Here is a 14738-nt window from a genome sequence, read left to right as displayed (position 1 = left end):
ATTGTAAGTAGGCCGTAAAAATGAAAATCTACATTTTTTCAAAGAAAATGTAGGTTTAGGTATTTTTTTTTCATTTCCACAAGAACTGAAGGAGAAAAAGCACCATAAAATTTGTAAAGCAACTTCTCCCGAGTAAAACAGTACCCCACATGTGGTCACAAACATCTGTTTGGACACACGGTAGGGCTCAAAATGGAAGGAGCACCATTTGGATTTTGGAATGGTTTCTGGGTGTCATGTCATATTTGCTGAGCCACTGTAGTACTAGTACAGTGGAAACACCCCAAAAGTGACTCCATTTGGGAAACTGCACCCCCTGAGGAATCATCTAGGGGTATAGTGAAAATTTTGATCCCAAAGGTTTTTTGCTGAATTAATTAGAATTAAGCCATGAAAATGAAAAATTATTTTTTTTCCCAACAAGATGTAGTTTTAGATACACATTTTTCATTTTTACAAGGAATAGAGAAGAAAAAGCACCCCAACATTTGTAAAGTGATTTCTCCCGAGTACGGTAACACCCCATATGTGGTTATAATCAGCTGTTTAGATATATGGGAGCATTCAGAAGAAAAGGAGCAGTATTTATCTTTTGGAGCATAGATTTTGCTGGAATGGTTTGCGGACGCCATGTTGCATTTGCAAAACCCCTGATGTACCAAACAAAAGTGACCCCGTTTTAGAAACTACACCCCTAAAGGCATTTATAAAGGGATGTAGTGAGAATTTAGACTCCACAGGTGTTTTTCAGAAATGAATACGCAGTGGATGGTGCAAAGTGAAAATTGCAATTTCTCCACTGATCTGCCCATTCACCACACAAGATGTTGTGCCCCTAGAGAATCTTACCCCATAAATTGTTAAGCAGGTTCTCCCGGGTATGGTAATGCCTTACTTGTGGCCATAAATTGCTGTTTGGGCACACTGTAGGGCTAAGAAGGGAAAGACCGCCATTTTGAGCATGGATTTTGCTTGGTAATAGTTCTGTTTGGGGTTTTGCTGGTATTTTCGTTTATAATGTGGTGGCATATGTAATCTGTGCGGAGTATATCAGGGGTATATGTAATCTGTGCGGAGAACATCAGGGCATAATAAGAGGGTATAATAATGGGGTAAATAATACAATTATCCATAGGTGTGTGTGTTACGTTGTGAAGCAATCCGTTATGCGCAGGCCGGGGTCACGCTGATAAACGGTTTTCTTTCTTATCCCCCTTTTGTAACGCTCCGCACCTTTTGGGGACTTTTTCTCCTTCGTAGTTTGGGAAATATTACTGGGAAAGTTTTGCGCTGGTATAATACGGGCGCCCTCGCTTCCAGCGGATGTGTTATGTCCCTTCCCTTTCCTAGTTCCTAAATACTAGGGCCCTGAAACTGCAGGAATGTTCCCCTCCGGCCTGCGCATTGAGATGTTTTTCATCACTGCATTACTAGTGCCGTAACTTTTTTGTTTTTCAGTTGATTGCGCGGTGTGCGGGCTTGTTTTTTGCGAGACGGGCTGTAGATTTTATTGGTACCATTTTAGAACATATACGACTTTTTGATCACTTTTTATTTCATTTTTTGGTAAAGGAAATTACCAAAAACAAGCAATTCTGGAATAGTTTTTTAATAGTTTTTTTATCGGCATCCACAGTGCGCCCTAAATTACATGTTAGCTTTATTCTGCGGGTCGATACGATTACGGCGATACCAGATTTATATAGTTTTTTTTATGTGTTGCAGCTTTTGCACAATAAAATCACTTTTTTTATAAAATCATTTGTTTTCTGTGTCGACATTCTATGACCCATAACTTTATTATTTTTACGTGCACAAAGCGGTGTCAGGGATTATTTTTTGCGGGACGGATTGTCGTTTTTTATTAATACTATTTTGGAGTAAATGTGACTTTTTGATCACTTTTGATAGCATTTTTTGGAAGGAGATGTGACCTAAAAACAAAGATTCTGGCGTTGTTTTTCATGTTTTTTTTTTTACGGCGTTCACCGTGCGGGATAAATTACATAATTGTTTTGTAGTTTGAGCGCAGCATCTGAGGGGTTAATCTGCCGTATCGGAGAATAGCTCTGGTCCTGGCAGTTACAGGAGGGTGCCAGCTGTATAATACAGCTGTCACCCCGCGGTGATGGTGCCGGCTCTGCTCCTGAGCCCGCAACATCACTGCGCCGTACATATACGGCGCTTTGCGGGAGGCACCTCCCGACAGCGCCGTATATATACGGCGGATGTCGGGAAGGGGTTAAAAATGACTAGATGATCATGCAATACTTACACTTACATTAAATAAACAGTGGCTAGATCCTTTATCTTGACTTTTTCAATTACATTTCAATGGCATTTGTTGTGTGATATCACGCTGCAGCAAGTTATCAAAGTCAAGATAAAGATGGCTACATCCGTATGGGTATAAAATAAGTATGGTATTTATACTAATAATGTTAATGATATAAAGAAAATATATATTATATTACCAGTAGTAGAAAAACGTATTAGAGAAATTGAGAGTCTTTCTCTACAGATGATTGTAGAATCTTCATTGCCTCTCTGTGTCATTTATTTGTTTGCATGTACTATATACAGATGTAGCCAAGTTTATCTTGCCTCTGATAACTTGCTGCAGCATGATATCACACAACAAAAGCTATTGAAAAGTCATTAAAACAATCAAGTTAAAGTTTCTTGCCACTTTGTATTTAATGCGTTGAGGCAAGATAAGGATAGCTACCAGTGGCGGATTAAGAAGACCATGGGCCCTGGGCTGTTTCCCAAACTTGGGCCCCCCTTCTCAACCGCCACCCTGCCGCACCGTAACTATTGCTAACACTACCTTTTTGCACAAGCATTAACAAATGGGTGTTACGATTCCCCTTTCACAGGGCTGTGTCCCTACATACTGACAGTATCACACTGTGCAGGGACACAGCGCCAACCCCCCATGTAGACAGCGCCACACACACACACCTCCTGTAGATAGAGCCACACACACACATACAACCCCCTGTGGAGAGCATCACACAGCCCCCTATAGATAGCATCACACAGCACTCCCCCTTATATATAGTGCCACACAGGCTTCCCCGCCCCCTTGTATATAGTGCTACACAGCGTCGCTACACGCTGGGATGACATTTTATCCCATATGACTGCTGCAGCCTGTGATTAGCCTGTGATTGGCTGCAGCGGTCACATGGGGTGAAACGTCATCCCAGGAGGCCTGCCCGGACGAAGAAACAGAATTCTGGGCAAGTATAAGATTTATTTTTTTTCTAAATTGCGTTTTTACATAACATCTGTTATTTGTTGCGGATTTTACCTCCCCATTGAATTAAATGGGGAAAACCCGAAACAAATAAGCAGCGTTTACGCAAATACATGCATACATACATGAGTATGCACATTATACACATATAAAGTACACATGAGTATGCACATTATACACTAATAAAGTACACATGAGTATGCACATTATACACATATAAAGTACACATGAGTATGCACATTATACACATATAAAGTACACAGGAGTATGCACATTATACACATATAAAGTACACATGAGTATGCACATTATACACATATAAAGTACACATGAGTATGCACATTATACACATATAAAGTACACATTGTAAACACACACATGCACTTACCTTTTATGTAGGATATTTGTGAGTCTTCACTGCAGCTCTTCTCCTGCTCACAGCCCGACACAGGGCCTGCCAACAGTCTACCCGCCCCCATGTCCCGACTGCTAGTAGCAGGAGGAGAGATGTTTAGAGCAGGGAAGGGGGGCTGGAGGGGGAGCTTCTAAAGCAGCACAGACCACGGCTGCTAAGTAGGAGCGAAGCTCTCCTCGTCTCATGACAGGTGCGGTCCTGGCACCGGGGCTCCCTCCGGTGCTAGCGACGCCACTGGGCATGAGGGGGTTCGGGTGGCCATGGGCCCCCTGGGAGCCTTGGGCCCCGGGCGGCCGCCCGAACTGCCCTAATGATAATTCGCCACTGATGGCTACATCTCTACAGGGCTAGCCTTCAACTGCGTTCCCACAAAGTGGCAACACTGCAGAATTTCAGCAACAGAATTCTGTGCAGACTTTCCGCAGCATTTACAGTAGCAGAAAAAATAATGAGATCTCTGGCCCCACAGTGTTTCCGCAGCAATATTCGCAGCAACAGGCACAGTTTGCTGCAGATTTCTGTGACTAATTTACCTGCGTTTTTTTTTTTCCGATTCCACTGCAGATTTTCTGTTGCAGAAAATCTGCAGCGTATCCTGCCTATGGAAATATACCCTTCGGGTTCAGTGACAGGGGTGCCATCTAAGGCTTGCGAGCACTATGAATATTACTATTAATTATATAGCAGTGTTATTTAGATGGAGCTGTTATTTGGTCAGTGTATGTTGGTACTATTTGTGCACTGTATGGTGGTGTATATATTGTTGGCACTGCTACTTAGGCACTGTATAGTATATTATTTTTGCAGTGTATGGTGGGGGCGGCACTGTATGATATTTTTATTTAACCCCTTACCGACAATTGACGTAAATGTACATCATAGTCGTGGGAGGAGGAGTTTGGAGGGGGCTCACGGGCTGAGTCTGCTCCATACACCAGGGGTGTCGGCTGTATATTACAGCTGAGACCCTGCACTAACGGCCAGAATGGGAAATAACTCAATAACAACCATGGCATCTAAGCCGACACCCCCCAGAGCACGATCGCTGGGGGCTTAATGAAGTCCCCCAGGCTGAAATCTTGGTTCTGTTAAGCCCTAGGGCTTTATAGAAGAACGCTAAAAGCATAATAAAATGCAACACATAAGTATTGCAACAGCGATCTAATGATTGGCATTAGTTTAAAAATTAAAAAATGAGTTAAATAACGTTTTTACTAATTTAGGGGAAAAAAATTATTAAAAGTAAAAAAATAAACTTTTCCCATTTTTTCCCCTAAACTAATGTGAAATAAATGGACATGATTGGTATTCTCACGTCTGTAAAAGTCCAAACTATAACAATATAACAATATTTAACCTGCAGGGTGAATGTCGTAAAAAAAAAAGCGCCAATTGCTGTTATTTGGTCACTTTTCCTCTCCAAAAAATGGAATAAAAAGTGAACAAAAAGCTATATGTACCCCGAAATGGTACTTTTAAAAATTACAGCTCGCCCCGCAAAAAACAAGCCCTTATGGGTCTCAGAATATGGTGAGACAAAACAATACTTTTTTTTATATTGAATGGTTTTCATTTGTGCAAAAGTAGTAAAAAAATATATATATATGTTTATTTGGTATCGCTGCATTCGCATTGACCCGCAGAATAAAGTTGGCATGTAATTTTTATAGCAGGGTGACCGCCGTAAAAAGGAAACAAAAAACTATGGCGAAATTGCTGTATTTTTGCTATTTTACACCACAAAATTGTTTCCCAGTACATTGTATAATAGATTAAATGATGCCATTAAAAATGACAAATCGTCCAACGTAAAAAAAAAAAAAAAGGCCTTTTATGTCTATGTCAATTAAAAAAATCCAAAAGTTATGGCTTTTGGTAGGCGGGGAGGAGACGTTAAAATTTAAAAAAAATATAACATGACTGTGGCGGTAAGAGGTTAAAAAACTGTATGGAAGTGTTATTTGGCCAACGTATGGCAATTACAAATAGTCTGTGTGTGTTATAGTTATTTGTACACCATATGACAGTAAGCTATATGGGGTGGGTGGCAATAGAAGATACCACACAAGGCACCATTCAACGTACAGTCAGTACTGAGTGTATATAAGTTTAAGAATATTTTTTTAATCTACTCGCCTGCATACATACTATAGGGCAGAGGTCCCCAACCTTTTTTTAACCAAGGTCCAGTTTCATGCAATACAATTTTGGGTTGGTGGGGGGGTATTGGGTCAGTTCACACGATGCATAAATACTGCGTATTTTCCGCAACAGAGTTTGTTGCAGAAATTCCGCAGCATAATACAGTAGCAGCAAAGTGGATGAGATAGAACAAATCTCATCGACACCCTGCATAAATGGTGAGTGGAAAAAACGCTCAGAAATTGACATGCGGTGCAGAGTTTTATTTCGCAACATGTCAATTGTTTTTGCGTAAACGCTGCTTATTTGTTGCGGGTTTTCCCCATTGAATTCAATGGGAGGTAAAATCTACAACAAATAGCAGTTGTTGAGCTTATTGCGGCGGAATCGCAGCGATTCCGCCGCAAAAAACACAACTCAGAAAAAAAAAATCTTATACTTACTCAGAAGTCTGTTTCTACCTCCAGGCTGGCCTCCTGGGATGACGATTCATCCCCTGTGTCACTGCAGTAGCGGCGGTCACATGAGATGAAACGTCATCCCAGGAGGCCGGCCTGGATGACGTCAGAGGGACGGCCTCCTGGGATAACACTTCATCTCATGTGACTACCGCTACAGCCAATCACAGGCTGACGCGGTCTCTTGGGATAAAACGTTATCTGAGGAGGCCAGCCTGCTAGAAGGCTGGCAGAATACTCAGCAGTTTTCTGCAGTGAACATTCCACAATTTGGTGCGTTTTTTCGCCTGGAATTCCCTGCGGCCACCGGGGCGGATACCAGATTCCACGACCCGATACCAAATAATCCACTGCTATAGACTGTTTCTTAGTTTCTGCCCGTCAATACCTCAAATTATGAGTTAACGTGTCACCTAATTTGCACAGGAAAGTACATTAAATTCAACTTATTCCAGTTTAAGAACAAACTTTAATATTGAAAAAAAAATTGCTTGTCCTTTGGCCTGCATATGATGAGTAATATAATGTAGGTTCAAAATCTTGTTATTTATGGAGAATTCAGATCAGAGATATTGCCTGTGTAGCTTAGCATTACTGATTAATATAGCACAATGATCATAATCTTTAATGCTGATCTGACCTTCAAATGTCAAGAAAATGAGAATGTGTTGAAAAAGCCTGCAAGAGATTCCTAACATGTCCAGCTCTGGAATTCATTTTTCAACTGAGCTTGGCTTATAAGAAATAAAGGAGCCTTTGTCAACATTCAATAATGCAAGATGGGTGTTTTTTTATTCTGCAAAAATGTACACTGAATGGCCACTGACCAATGGAGTCTTGCCTTTCTTTTGCCCTTAGACAGCAATGGCCCTCCAACTGGTCGTCTTCTATTATAGCCTATTCGTGATAAGGAACGGCGAACTGTGCGTTCGAACACATTAGTTGGAGTAACAGTGTTGTATTGCTTGCAACCTGCTTGACTGCACCGCCTGTCCATCAGAACGATTCTTGGCATCCTGCTCTGACCCTTTTCGTCGACGAGTTGTTAACTTTCACAGAATTTTCTTTTGATGGATGTTTTTCCTCCATAACACAGTTCTCGGTTAAAACTTGACATCGTTGCAAGATAGTCTATCACTGATGACCATGCCTCTTCGAAGCCGCTCAGCTCTCTTAATTTTTTCATTCTAATATGGATTCACACAGAAACTATTATACAGAAAAATTGCTCCCTTGATTTTATGCTGCACTGCGGGGTCACGTGTCTAATTCCCATACAGGGAAACTCCAATCGTGAAAGGGCAGGTGGAAACTACTGCAAACAAAACCACTAGGGGCCTGTATGAATAGCATACCCTTAATCCTTGTGCAAAGACAGCACACAGGGTCCCTGCAGCTCTGTACTGAGAAGCCATCGGCGCGCCCCATGTACCGCTATATGGTGTGCCATATAGCACTGTATTTTGAAGATATTCTTTCAGGGGAGAACAGCTCCATAACACAGCGTCCAATGAAACATGGCACTTTTTTCTGTCAGATTCTATACTAATCTGAGAGGAAATACCTCAATATGCCTAGATGTGTAATTGGAGGGATATAGAGGAACAGTAGGGCACGATAGAATTCTAAGAGAGCCCTATTACAGCTACGTAAAACTTAGTTTGTATGGTGCCGTAATTCGGACATATACATTGAGTTTTAGACTCATTAAAAGCTTTGTCTCACTACAGACATCCCCTGTATTTAGCCTCTTTAGTTGAAAATATTAAAGGGGTAAGCCCAATAAAAACATGTATCACCTACCCTGTGTCCCCTGTTTGAATGGAGTGGCAGTCAGCGTGCGCACTGTTGCGCCATAAAATGTCTAAGGGACTGACGGAGTTAGCTGAGTACAGCACTTGGCTATCTTCGTCACACCCTATAGACGTTGAATGGAGAGGTAGTGCATGTGCGTGACTGTCGCTCCATTCAAACGGGGCCCTCGTTCTCGTGATCGGTGGGGGGCTCAGTGCTGGGACCCTCGGCGATCATACATTTATCACCTATCATGTTGATAGGTGATAAAAAAAAATTGTGGGCCAACCCCTTTAATATTCTCGAATACATTTATTAAAAAAACTGCATTTGTCACAAGTTATATGCCAAATCAAAGTCAAAGTCAAGAGGCCTTTACTGTTTGAATTGGTTGTCCAAGGTTACGTCCACCAGCTGTGGGTGCATGTGTATGCTCAGATCACAATGCCCTGTTCACACCACGTTGCCCCCAGTGCTTGCGTCGGTCGCCCCTCCCCTTCCTACTTCTCATATACTCACAGGGCAAGTTGCAGCGTAATCTAAGCTCCGAGTTGCTTAATAGCAACAGCTGCAAGAGCAGGACAAGCAACACAGCTTCTGACTTCTGTTTTTTTTTTACCAGCTGTACAGTTTTTATCTAATATGAATAAGTTATACATCCTACTATATGGTTCATGTGTATTTTACTTCATAGGAAGCACACAGCATCTGTAAAGTGATGTATATATCAGCTACATGAACATGTCGTTCTATTCTGGAGAACAGGTCATACTTAGTGGCCATGCACTACTTTCTATCCTATGCTATCCCACAGTGTTGACCCACATCATCCCACTGTTCTCCTCTGCTTGACAGTAACATGGGGGTAGGGTGAAGCCCTACCCATGATTTAGAAAGTACAAAAGAGCAACATCTGAGAGTGATAAAGGCGTAAACGGGTCATAGTGAGCAATTTTTCACTAAAAACACATAAAAGTGCTGTAAATGTGTATGATATGTATATTTGGCCACTTTTATATGAAGAGCCGTCGTGGGACAACCCCTTTAAGCCAACCTGCCCCATTCGACCTAATGGACTCATTTCCACATAGTATGGGTAAGAATACACCAATTTTCATTAGCAGAAGAGTGGCTCTCACAATTGAAACAACTTCTACTGCTGTACAAGTGGTAATAAGTGAACACATGTGAATTCCTCAAAACAACGTCATTTGATAATCCTAGGATGAGTTGACAAGGGAATATAACAACTCGGCATCTCAAGTGGATGCTAAATACAAGTTCAAGTTTCATTTATGTATGATGCTATTTTTTCTTTTTCTTGCAGGTATTCCATTGACAGGAACAGCGATCCTGGAAGATATTTCTATGTTGATATTACCACAGGAGCTTTGATGACAGCAAGGCCCCTAGATAGGGAAGATGTTTCCTGGCATAATATCACAATATTAGCAATGGAGATGAGTAAGTAAAATATGCAAATAAATAGTATTAGGCTATGTTCACACGGGGTATTTTGCCGAGTTTTTTGACGCGGAAACCGCGTCGCAAAACTCGGCAAAAACGGCCCGAGAACGCCTCCCATTGATTTCAATGGGAGGCGTCGGCGTCTTTTTCCCGCGAGCAGTAAAACTGCCTCGCGGGAAAAAGAAGCGACATGCCCTATCTTCGGGCGCTTCCGCCTCTGACCTCCCATTGACTTCAATGGGAGGCAGGAGAAAGCGTATTTCTCGCTGTTTTATGCCCTTGGCGCTCAATGGCCGCGGGCGAAAAACGGCGCGATAATTGCCGTGAAAATCGGCGTGCAGGGAGAGGAATATCTGCCTCAAAGTTCCAAACAGAATTTTGAGGCAGATATTCCTCCCCCAAAATACTCCGTGTGAACATAGCCTAACAAATACTTTTGATGCCCTTTGCATCATTTTAGACACATCTGCATTGTGAATTCCGTTGCCCTTTTCATAAATAGAACAAGGGAAAAAGAGGGACCACCAAGGCGCTGCTTAATGATGAAATGAACCCAAGTTCATGTTTTAATGGAGGGTAAATGATAAGAAAGATGCTACGCGTTTCAACGCCGGACCAGCGTCTTCATCAGGCAAGTGAAATGCATACAAATAACATAGGTATATATATATATATATATATATATATATATATATATATATATATATATATATATATAGACATGACAGCAATTTGTAATTATACTAATTGGACTAATTCAAACGAAGCACCGAAGAAAAAAAACGCCAAAGGGAGGCGGGTCAAAGATCAAAAGTAACGTAATGGATACTGCAATGGAGAATCTAAAATAATTAAATGCAGACATCAAGGTACAAATATTAAAAGGGAAAATATAAATAAATAGACAATAGGATAATTGTTAATAATAATTATAAAAATTGCAGCAAACCAAAATGACAAGAGACCGTGCTTAAAAAATACATAAATAATCACCAAGACAACGGCTAATGTGTCTAAAAAATATATATAGAATATGATGTAAATGAACTCACCAAACAATGGAGAGGTAAGTGCTGAAAAACGGCGGCAAAATGATACTAAAAGAAAAAGCATTACCGGAGTCAAGGCAACCGCAGACACTACGGAGCCAAAAAGCAAGTATGGAACGCAAGATGACACGCAGGAGAGGACAATCGCGTGAATAAGGAAAGGAAACAGACAAGGATGAAAAAAAGGAAAAGTAAGTAACTATACACTTCAGTAGAGTAATGGGATGTCCACAAAAATGATACTTAAATGTAAATAAATAATAATAGTGTGTGAAAAATTACTAATACAACGGAGTTCGTATACATATATGTGAATAAATGTAAAAAGAAAGGTAAATGAATATACAATACGGTAGAGTAATGGGATATGCAACAGAATGGTAATTAGCTGGAAAGAAATAATAAATAGAAATAATAATAGAGTATATGAAAAATTGCTAATCCAATGCAGACTCAGATATATTCTGTTGCGGCTTTGCCTAAAATGGGCATTAAATTGATGCGGACTAGCCGTTGCGTATTGCGGTGAAAGTACTTCCCTTCTCTCTATCAGTGCAGGATAGAGAGAAGGGACAGCCCTTTCCCTAGTAAAAGTAACAGAAATTCATACTTACCCGGCCGTAATCTTGGTGACACGTCCCTCTTTCGCCATCTAGCCCGACCTCCCTGGATGACGCGGCAGTCCATGTGACCGCTGCAGCCTGTGATTGGCTGTTGCCGTCACTTGGACTGAAACGACATCCTGGGAGGCCGGACTGGAGGAAGAAGCAGGGAGTTCTCGGTAAGTAGGAACTTCTATTTTTTTTACAGGTTGATGTATCTTGTGATCGGAAGTCACTGTCCAGGGTGCTGAAACAGTTACTGCCGAAGGTTTAACTCTTTCAGCACCCTGGACAGTGACTATTTACTGACGTCGCGTAGCAACGCTCCCGTAATTATGGGTGCACACACGTAGTCACCCGTAACTATGGGTGCACACACGTAGTCACCCGTAATTATGGGTGCACACATGTAGTCACCCGTAACTATGGGTGCACACACGTAGTCACCCGTAATTACGGGAGCCCCATTGACTTCCTCAGTCTGGCTGTAGACCTAGAAATACATAGGTCCAGCCAGAATGAAGAAATGTCATGTTAGTAAAACCAATACGCTCCGCAGTACACATAACATCTACATAACATCTGCGGACTTCATTGCGCAATTTTGACTCTCCATTGAAGTCAATGGAGAAATTCCGCAATGAGTCCGCAACAAGTCCGCTACACGTCCGCAGCAACCATTGTATGCTGCGGACACCAAATTCCGCGCCGCAGCCTATGCTACGCAGCGGAATTGTCCGCAACGTGTAAACGAACACAACTAAAAAGCTGTGGAAGGCAATGGAGAAACGTGTACGCTGCGGATTTCCGCTGCGGACTGTCCGCTGCGGAATTCCAGAGCAATTCCGCTACGTGTGGTCATGCCCTAAGACCATTGGGGTACAAAGTCCCCAGTTTATAAATCCAGAAATTTTCCCTCTGTTTTAATCTGATGAATCTATTAGACAAATCTACAGGGATACTTTCTATAGGGATAACAGTGATATCATCGAAGTTACACTTGTGTTTAAGAGCGCAATGTCTAGAAACACTTTGTTTGAGAAAACCATTCTTTACATTGAATCTGTGTTTATTAATTCTGTTCCTGAGGGTTTGGGTTGCACGACCCACATATTGCAGATTGCATGTGCATTGCAGTAAATAAATTATGTAACTGCTTCCACAGTTCAAAAAACTTTTGATTGGGAAAATTTCTTTGGTTACTATGGAGATAAAATCAGTCTTTTTATTCGCAATACTCGAACAACAGAGACATCTAACATGGCCACAACGAAAAGAACCTTTTTTAAATATGTACCCCAATGCAGGGGCGTAGCTAAAGGCTCATGGGCCCCGATGCAAAAATTCTTACTGGCCCCCCCCCCCCGCAAACTTCTCATGGCCGACGGTCCGCAGCTCCTAAGTGACCCAACAATGCAGCACTAGCAGCCGGGGCGTCACTAAGACTGGGTTCACACACCCTATTTACGGACGTAATTCGGGCGTTTTAGCATTGAATTACGTCCGAAAATGCGGCTCAAAAGCGTCGGCACACATCTGCCCATTCATTTGAATGGGTCTTACGATGTTCTGTGCCGACGGTCATTTTCTTTTACGCGCCGCTGTCAAAAGGCGGCGCGTAAAAAAGACGCCCGCGTCACAGAAGTGCCTGTCACTTCTTCAGACGTAAATGGAGCCGTTTTCCATGGACTCCATAGAAAAACAGCTCCAATTACGTCCGTAATGGACGCAGCGAAAGACGCCTGCACATGCCATTACGGCTGAAATTACGGAGCTGTTTTCTCCTGAAAACAGCACCGTAATTTCAGCCATAATGGACGCTGCCGTGTGAACATACCCTCAGGGCTTAAAATGTCAGGGAAATAGCCCCAATACATATGTGTCCGCCCTAAAAAAAGTGTGTATATGAGACAGCATAGCATATCTATAGCACTACGACCCTATAAACTATGGATAGGATTAGATACAGTGGCTCAGCAGACAGTATCACACATGATAGGATTAGATGCAGTGGCTCAGAAGGCAGTATCACACATGATAGGATTAGATACAGTGGCCCAGCAGACAGTATCACACATGATAGGATTAGATACAGTGGCTCAGCAGACCGTACCACACATGATAGGATTAGATACAGTGGCTCAGCAGACAGTACCACACATGATAGGATTAGATACAGTGGCTCAGAAGGCAGTATCACACATGATAGGATTAGATACAGTGGCTCAGCAGACAGTATCACACATGATCGGATTAGATATAGGGCCCAGCAGACAGTATCACACATGATTGGATTAGACACACAGCTCAGCAGACAGTATCACACATGATTGGATTAGATACAGGGCCCAGCTCGCTGACATTGCGTCTCCAGCGCTGGACCCAGGATAGGTAAGAATAATAATTTTGCTTCTTTATGTGTTACTGATTATTTTTGTGTGTTCGTGGTTTTTTTTACAGGTTCGGTTGTTGGACTTCGGATTCGAGGACTTCAATGACGGCGTTTTTTTTATTCTCAATAAAATGGTTAATGAGGGTTGTGTTTTTTTATTTAAATAAAATATTTTTTCTATGTGATTGTATCTTTTTAAACTTTATTATCACCGCCTTAGTAATGGCCGCTGGCTGATTGACAACCTCCATTACTAAGGCGAGGCTTAATGTTAGCAGGTGCAGAGGCTACACTAACCCCCATTATTACCCCGGTACCCACCGCCACCAGGAGTACTGGGAAGAGCCGGGTACGAACCAGTACCCAACCATCTGTAGTGACGGGCAGGCACTGGGGTGGCCGCAGGCTGGTAGTATTAGGCTGGGGAAGGCCAAAAACAGTGGCCCCTACCACCCTGGTAATGCTGCCTGCTGCTGTGTTGTATCTGGCTGGTTATGAAAATTGGGGGGGACCCCCCGGGGGGGACCCCCCACATCGTTCTTTCCAATAATTTTTTTTTTTTTTTTTAAATGACGTGGGGTCCCCCCCCATTTTTCATAACCAGCCAGATACAATAAAGCAGCAGCAGCCTAGCATCACCAGGGTATGAAGGGCCACTGTTTTTGGCCTTTCCCCTCCTGATAATACCAGCCTGCGGCCACCCCAGTGGCCGACCATCACTACAGATGGTCAGGTACTAGATCGTACCCGGCTCTTCCCAGCACCCCTGGTGGCGGTGGGTACCGGGGTAATAATGGGGGTTAGTGTTAGCCTCTGCATCAGCTAACACTAAGCCCCGCCTTAGCAATGGATACTGTCAATCAGCCGGCGGCCATTACTAAGGCGGTAGTAATATAGTTTAAAAAAAAACACAAAGACATAGAAAAAATATTTTATTGAAATAAAAAAAAAACCCACACAGCCCTCATTAACCATTTTATTGATAATAAAAAAAAAGCTGTCATCGAAGTCGTCCTGGAATCCGACGTAGTCCAACGACCGAACCTGTAAGAAAACACACAAAAAATGATTAGTAACACGTGTGTTAGGCTTAGATACAGGGCCCATGTGTGATACTGTCTGTGGGACCCTGTATCTAAGCCTACCACAACGTAGGC

The 14738-nt window shown here is 42.3% G+C and overlaps 1 protein-coding gene across 4 annotated transcripts in view; it reads left to right on the top strand.

Annotated features, from left to right (window-relative positions):
• The window catches only part of CDH20 (cadherin 20), a 456770-nt gene that overhangs the window by 416841 nt on the left and 25191 nt on the right, over window positions 1-14738 (top strand). For all 4 annotated transcript variants that reach the window (XM_075826736.1, XM_075826738.1, XM_075826737.1 and 1 more), the window contains one exon: window positions 9399-9535. In XM_075826736.1, the coding sequence (XP_075682851.1) occupies window positions 9399-9535 (137 nt within the window). The remainder of the gene's footprint in view (window positions 1-9398; window positions 9536-14738) is intronic.

The sequence above is a fragment of the Rhinoderma darwinii genome, chromosome 5, assembly GCF_050947455.1.
Source record: "Rhinoderma darwinii isolate aRhiDar2 chromosome 5, aRhiDar2.hap1, whole genome shotgun sequence".
Lineage (NCBI taxonomy): Eukaryota > Metazoa > Chordata > Amphibia > Anura > Rhinodermatidae > Rhinoderma > Rhinoderma darwinii.
The sequence above is the reverse complement of the archived record's forward strand: the minus strand, read 5'-3'. Positions and strand labels throughout refer to the sequence as shown.